Below are 7,965 nucleotides of genomic sequence, written 5' to 3'. Positions count from 1 at the left end.
CAGTTGATCATCTGACTTTTTTTTTTTAAAGATTTTATTTATTTATTTGACAGAGAGAGAGAGAAAGCAAGAAAGGGAATACAAGCAGGGGGAGTGGGAGAGGGAGAAGCAGGCTTCCCCGCTGAGCAGGGAGCCCAATGCAAGGCTTGATCCCAGAACCCTGAGATCATGACTCGAGCTGAAGGCAAATGCTTAACGACTGAGCCACCCAGGTGCCCCAATCATCTAACTCTTGATTTTGGCTCAGGTCGTGGTCTCGGGGTCATGGGATTGAGCCCCATGTCAGGCTCTGCTCAGCATGGAGTCTGCTTGTCCCCCCTCTGCTCCTTACCCCCACTCTAAAATAAAAAAAATAAAATATTTAAAAAAAAAGTTTGGGGTGCCTGGCTGGCTCAGTCAGAAGAGCATGTGACTCTTCATCCCAGGATCCTCAGTTCGATCCCCACATTGTGTGTAGCGATTACTAAAAAATTAATAAACTTAAAAAAAAAAAGGCAGTCCTTATCTCTTTCAGATACATAGTATACAGATGAAATAATTAAGTATTTACAGATGAAATAACATGAAGTATACAGGTTTTGCTTCATTTTTTTAAGAGATTTTATTTATTTGCCGGGGGGGGGCGGGGAGAGCAAGTGCACAAGCAGGGGGAGTGGCAGGCAGAGGGAGAAGCAGGCTCCCCACTGAGCAAGGAGCCCAATGCCCCAGGACCCCAGGATCATAACCTGAGTTGAAGACAGGCGCTTAACTGACTAAACCACCCAGGCATCCCATAGGATTCACTTTAAAATAAGCCAGGGGGAGCTGTGGGGCAAGAATGGGAGATAATGAAAAAAGATTGGCCATTTGTTAAATGTTAAAGCTGAGCAATGTGTACACAGGGGTTCATTGCATTACAATATTATCCCTACTTTCCTGTGTTTGAAAAATCCTATAATACAAGATTAAGCAAAAAACAAACAAGAAACTTTTGGGCTTCAAGAGCTTATCTAGTGTTTTATACTGAGCTTTTTCTACCACCTCCCCATTAGATCAAATCTCTGCAGAGGTGGAAACAGCCCTGAGCAGATTGGTGACACATAGACCCTCCAAGGCACAGGGACTTAAGTGTCTTCTGTCTGTAGTTTGCTAGCCTCTTGAGCTTGATCCCAAGGTTGCCAGGAGGTGTCCATTCCACCCACAGCCACTTTATCTCCAATTTTGGCAGGGCCCTGTCAACTGTTGCTTCCTCCACCAGACCCTGCACCTATGCCCCAAAGTGCAGCTCACCTCATGCGTTGTGATGTCAATGTCTTTCATCATGTCATGAAACAGGACTGCCTGGGGATAGGGCACCATAGAGTCCTATGACCTCAGCCCATTGGAACACAGGCTGGGTGAATCTCTCAGCCCCCTTTCCACCTTGGGCTGGGGTAAGGGATGCAGTTTCCCAAAACACTGGTGAGCTGGTGAGTTAGGATCTGAGACATGCTGACAGAATAAAGCAGGAACAGGGGCGCCTGGGTGGCTCAGTGGGTTAAGCCTCTGACTCTTAGTTTCAGATCAGGTCATGATCTCACGAGTCGTGAGATGGAGCCCTGAGTTGGCGGGGCGGGGGGCGGGGGGCGCCATGCTCAGCAAGGAGTCTGCTTTAAGATTCTTCCCTCTGCCCCTCCCCCAACTCGCTGGAGCACTCTCACTCAAATAAATAAAAATCTTTAAAAAGGAATAAAGCAGGAACAGGTCAACCTGGAGGAAACTTAGGTCTTGTTGTTGGCTGAGGCCTAGATGGGTAGGCTGGCAAAGGTAAAAGGCAGGGCTTTCTGCCATACTGGACTGGCTGATTGGTGAGTTTCTCCAACCATTTCTTTACTCAGCCAATACTGAAACCTATGTTGGGAGCTGAAACTACAGCAATGAACACAGACAGGTCTCCTGCCCCCATGGGCAAGGTGCGTGATGACAAACAATACAGCAGTACTCTATTTCAAATGCCAGGGAATATTAAACACGGTGTGGTGATAGAATGTGAAGGGCGTTGCTTTAGACTGGGTGATTAGGGAAAGCTTAAGAAACATTTGATCTGAGGCTTGAATGACACGGAACCAGCCATGTGAAAATCTGGAGACAAAGAACGAGTAGGTGCAAAACCTTAGATTGGCATTTGCAAGACTGGAAAAAAGATTTAAGCTTAGTATGCAATAGGATGGTAGAGGATGGGGCGCCTGGGTGGCTCAGTTGGTTGAGCGACTGCCTTCGGCTCAGGTCATGATCCTGGAGCCCCGGGATCAAGTCCCGCATCGGGCTCCCTGCTCAGCGGGGAGTCTGCTTCTCCCTCTGACCCTCCCCCCTCTCATGTGCTCTGTCTCATTCTCTCTCTCTCAAATAAATAAATAAAATCTTTAAAAAAAAAAAAAAGGATGATAGAGGATGAGGTAAATGGAAAACATATCAAAGCTTTTTAACAATGGCTTCTAATTTTCCATAACCCACTGGGGGAAGTCAAATGACTTGCAGGAGTTAAAAATTAGTCAAACAGCATCTTCCACCTCTTAAAATGACCAAAAGGTTCTAACGGCAAATCACCTTCTTTTTTAAATCATAAAAAAATTGATAGTGTCACGACAGTGACAGAGCAGGGAGAACAGGGCCTTATCTGCCCACTGCTGTATTACCAGCACCTGGATTCTCTTAACTTTGGCATGTGACAGGGCCTTGCCATTCATATTGAACAAATGCCCAAGTTAACAGTAATCAATGATACTGTAATCGCTATTAATGACATTTGAAATAGCAATGAGATTCATGAACAGACTCAATGACGGTTTGGAAAATCAATTATTTTCATTAACCATCCTGCATATTTAAATTCTGAATAACCAGTTTTTTGCCAGTGACTTGTTAAAATGAGGTATGGGTGAAAACTGTCCGCGGACTCTTCTGTTGCTTGCATGTGTGTCATTCTATTTTGTCTATTGATCATCACTTTCTGGTTATAATGAAGTATCTCTAAAAGAATCAGTAAATTAAGGAGCCTATTACCCGTTCTCGCCCACTTCACAGCTCCCTTGGAAAAATGTGATGACAACTATAAAATTAGATGCTATTCAAGCTTTTGAAAGTAGCTAGAGATTATGCTGAGGGCCCTAAAGCCTTTGCCTGCTTTTTTTGGGGGGGGAAGGGTCAATCCCCCATACTCCAATCTCTTTCAAAGCCCCAGCAACTGAAGGAAAGAAGACCTACTTTAGACCAGGTGATCAGGGAAGGCCCATTTTTAGCTGTCAAAATCTATTACTAAGCAGGGTGAACTACATAGGGCCCTTTGTTGGGAACTCCTCAGGCTCCATCTCTCTCCCAGTGTTTAATGTTCAAGGACAAGGGACCGTTTGCCTCTTTCTCTCCCTCACTCCCCAGGTTCACAGGTAAACCCTCCCACCCCAGAGAGCACCAATCAACACAAACTGCTACATTTTACTTTATTTTTGCACATAATGAAAACAATCAATTGACTAAGCAGTTCCAGAATTATTAATGTTCATTAATCAAGAAGTAAATGAGGTCAGAAGGCAAACTTTTCATTTTTCCCCAAACATATATTGCAAGTATCACAGAAAGTCCTAACAATACATGCAACATGGGCTAGTTTCAACATAGAGAGCCCAAGCGAGAAGGGTGAGTACTAAAGCTCCACGTGGGTCAGACCAGGAGCAGTGCTCCAGGAAGCTAGAAATCTACCCAGCCAGTCATTAACCCTGCCCTGCCATACACATTTGCCCTGTGAAGTTCACTGCATTTTGTCAGATTCAAATGAGCAGCTCTTTCCTCCCACATTCCAGGCTCATCATTTCCTCCTATCCCAAGGTGGATAATCCATACACAGAAGTCCAGGCAGCTCCAAATATACTCCCCAGCTGTGTTTCATTTGGCATCTACATAAGCCATGCTCCAGCTCAAATTCTGTACAGGAAGTTCCCATTGCTATCGAAGAACTCTCGCCCCCTCTGGACTACTTTGCTGCTGAAGTTCTGATCACTTGGCTCCTGTGCCTTCACATCTTCCAGCTTGTCACTTGGCAATCCATAGCCGTCAGTTCCTCTCCTGCCCGCACCATCACTGGTGGAGTCTTTCTGCAGCTCTCGCTGATGACCTACGGCTGCTGCAACAGGCACGGAGCGCTCCTCCTCCAGGACCTGGATTCCTTTACTCCCTCCCTTCTGTCTCCTTGGTGTATTTGTACCATGAGTGTTTGATTCTCTCACGTGCAAAGCTGTGTTGTGACCCCAGCCTTTGAATGAGGATTCACCCCTTTGCAGCAACAAAGAGCCTGATCCAGAGTGGCTTGCAGATAGCGACTTTAAGGTATCCCCAGAGCTGGGGAGCTGCTGGAGTGAGTGGGCAAGCCCAGCTTTCTTAAGGACTTTTTGATCCTGCTTCAGCTTCTGCTCCAATGTGGGTACAAACTTGCTTTTTAAAACCCTTCGGATCACATCCGTGCTGACACCAAAGCCTTCAGCTAATCTAGGAACTGACCAGGACTCTGCAAATTCTTTATGTAAATACCTATGGGAAAAAGGATTAGGTTTTCAAGGTGTGAAGTAGTCTGCTATCAAAGTAGCTAACTGGTAATACTAGAGATATTTACGTGAAAAGAAGAGGGCTCAGAAAAACTGCAAATATAGCCTCTACCTTGTGCCACTAAATGGCTGTATTCCATTCCTGTGAGCCGACAGCAACACCCAACCACTCCTAAGTCACTTTCTTTCTTTTTCTTTTTTTTTTTTTAAAGATTTTATTTGACAGAGAGAGACACAGCGAGAGAGGGAACACAAGCAGGGGGAGTGGGAGAGAGAGACCAGGCTTCCCGCTGAGCAGGGAGCCCGATGTGGGGCTCGATCCCAGGACCCCGGGATCATGACCTGAGCCGAAGGCAGACGCTTAACGACTGAGCCACCCAGGCGCCCAAGTCACTTTATTTCTGTCAACTAAACTCCTCCCACTGTGCAGCAGGCTCCAGGTAGATCCTGGAGATGCATGAAGACTGTCCTTCCTTTCAAAGAACATACGATCTAGGGGCGCCTGGGCGGCTCAGTCATTAAACGTCTGCCTTCGGCTCTGGTCATGCTCCCAGGGTCCTGGGATCGAGCCCCACAATGGGCTCCCTGCTCGGCGGGAAGCCTGCTTCTCCCTCTCCCACTCCCCCTTCTGTGTTCCCTCTCTCACTTTGTCTCTGTCAAATAGATAAATAAAATCTAAAAAAAAAAAAAAAGAACATACAATCTGGTGGTGGAGACAGAATATTAACATATACAACACCAGTGTGATAAGTCCTAGGAGAGGACGCTGTCAGAGCACCCAGGAGAGACCCAGGGATAAGATATCCCAACACCTGAGGCGTGGCTCGGGAAGTGCTTCAGAGGTCCACCTACAGCTGGTCTGAAAGTATGAAGAGTACTAAGCTGGCAGAGGGGAGGAGAGGAAGAAGAGAGCAAAGGTACTGATGATAGCCAGAGCAGCACATCACCATTGCCGGCAACAGCTCAACTTGTCCAACAGTGAGGACAGGAGGAAGATCATGTCATGCTTACGAGTCGAGTTTATCCCAAAGCAACAGTGAACCAAGGAAGGATTTTTAAGTGGGTGTATTCAAAAATAGAAGAATTGCAATTCGGGACACGCAAGCTATGGCAAACCATATGCAGGTACAGGAAGGATTTTAAGCAGTGGAATGCCACAAGCAGCTTTTCATTTTGAAGCTCAATCCAGGGGTAGTTTTCAGTGGCGGGACTACAGATGGAAAAATCGGTCAAGAAGCTGTCCCAGTAATCCAGGCAGTCTGAACTGTGGCAGTTGCAAAGAAAGCAGAAAAAGAAGAGTTGAGAACTGTTATAGGAAGGCCATACGGTAGAACTTGGTAAGCACTAAATAGTGGGGGTAGAAGTAGGCGGAGATTCAGGCTTTCAGCCTGAGTGATTGGTGGGACCGTTCAGGGGTAGAGTGAAAAAAGGAGCAAAATAAAGTCAACAGGAACAATGATAAATTTTCTTTTGTTACGCGGAGTTTGCTATTTTATTATGTTGGGTTTGAAAAACATGTGTGACATCCAAACAGAGATGGTCTAGTGCGTGGTTGAATATATACAGGTCAGAAGAAAAACACGGCCTGGAGATGACAGATTTGGAAGTCATAAACGAAGAACAGGGGTGGTTGAAGCCACATGAATGGAACAGGTGGAGATAAAATGACAAAGGACACAATTCTAAAAAATGGCAGTATTTAAGATACAGGAGGAACGACAGGAGCCCAGGAAGGAAAGTGAGAAAAGCAGCCCTAGAAATAGAAGTGAGTAGTACCCTGGATCAAAGGAGAAGAGAATTAATTTCAAGAAAACACACTACAAGATCAAATGCTGCAGAAATACCAGAAAGGCTAGAGACTAGAGTGTCAGGAATGCCTAGCAGTGAGGAAGTCACTGATAAGATTTGTGGACAACGGTTTCACTGTTGTGACAAAACAAACAAGGACAGGCATCCAGGAAGAGCTACCTGGGAACAAAAGGATGAGGGAGAACCTGAAGTTCACAGAAGTAGGTCTCTGAGGAATTAGGTACAACTATGACCTAGTGCAGAGGATTGGTCCTAGACAAGTAAAAGGCTACCACTTCCCCTAGTTTGTAAACACTGAGAACGGGAAATAAAGAGGAAGACCAAGAAGCTTTAAAGGGCTCTTAACTAATGGTCAGTTTTTTCTTTGAAGTAAAGGGATATCTATTAACCACAGAAAGGGAGGTGACAGGAAGATTTGGAAAAGCTGTCGTTCAAGAGGGGAAAGGAGGATGACACGAAAGAGGTGCTACAGGTTCACAAAATCTCCTTGCTCTACAGAATCCCCTTTCTTCTAAGTGTCAACTTCAGAGTCATTCTGATGGGAATGGAAAAGGACACATAACTGCAATATTCATCAAAATGCAAATCCATTTGCCCTTGCACCCAGCAACTCTACTTCTAAGAATGTAAACAACAAATACACCTGGCAGATACGTGGAATCATGTGTATATTCAGTAGAGCACTATTTGCCGACAGCAAGTGAATGGAAACAACCCAAATACACATCATGAAAGACTGGTTAACTAAATTATGAATTACTGGGGCCTCTGGCTGGCTTAGTCAGTAAAGCATATAACTCTTAATCTCAGGGTCATGAGTTTGAGCCCCACACTGGGCACAGAGATTACTTAAAAAAAAAAAGTTATGGGGCGCCTGGGTGGCTCAGTCGTTAAGCGTCTGCCTTCCGCTCAGGTCATGATCCCAGGGTCCTGGGATCGAGTCCCACATCGGGCTCCCTGCTCCTCCCTCTCCCACTCCCCCTGCTTGTGTTCCTGCTCTCGCTGTCTCTCTCTCTGTCAAATAAATAAATAAAATCTTAAAAAAAAAAAAAAAGTTATGATTTCTCCAAAAAAAAGAGCTTTCTGTTCTGAAGTGGAAAGATCTATGAAATATGTGAAAACGGGCTCCTGCCTGGCTCAATCAGTAGAGCACAAGACTCTTGATCTCGGGGTTGTGAGTTTGAGCCCTGCGTTGGCTGTACAGATAATTCGAAAATAAAATCTTAAAAAAATGTAAAGAAAAAGAAATATGTGAAAAAGGAAAAGTGTAGAACAGTATTTACAGTATTCTGTTTGTAATTAAGGAAATGAAAATAAAAACCTATATTCATACTCCTATTTGCATAAGGAGACTTGGAAAAAGGCACAAAAATAGTTCCATGGGAGCCTGGCTGGGATTAAAACTTTTCAATGTGTATACCACATTATACTGTTCTGATTTTCTAATTTTGAACCATATGTATTGTCTATTCAAAACACCAAAAAACTCAAAAAAAAAAAGAGATCTCTATGATTTTTAAGATAGGGATTTTCTCTTCAGAAAAACGTACGTAACATAACCATGGAAGCCCCCATCCCTGACCTTCGCTTAAGAATGCCACGA

The 7,965-nt window shown here is 44.7% G+C and overlaps 1 protein-coding gene across 1 annotated transcript in view; it reads right to left on the bottom strand.

Annotated features, from left to right (window-relative positions):
- Positions 1-3,441: 3,441 nt before the first annotated feature.
- NGRN (neugrin, neurite outgrowth associated) overlaps positions 3,442-7,965 on the bottom strand; it is a 5,524-nt gene continuing 1,000 nt past the window's right edge. Inside the window, exon 3 of the mRNA XM_006745356.3 lies at positions 3,442-4,539. Within this exon, the coding sequence (XP_006745419.2) occupies positions 3,930-4,539 (610 nt within the window). The 3' untranslated portion in view covers positions 3,442-3,929. The remainder of the gene's footprint in view (positions 4,540-7,965) is intronic.

The sequence above is a fragment of the Leptonychotes weddellii genome, chromosome 9 (assembly GCF_054177405.1).
Source record: "Leptonychotes weddellii isolate Sample4059 chromosome 9, ASM5417740v2, whole genome shotgun sequence".
Lineage (NCBI taxonomy): Eukaryota > Metazoa > Chordata > Mammalia > Carnivora > Phocidae > Leptonychotes > Leptonychotes weddellii.
Note: the sequence above shows the minus strand (reverse complement) of the source record. Positions and strands in the feature narration are given on the sequence as shown.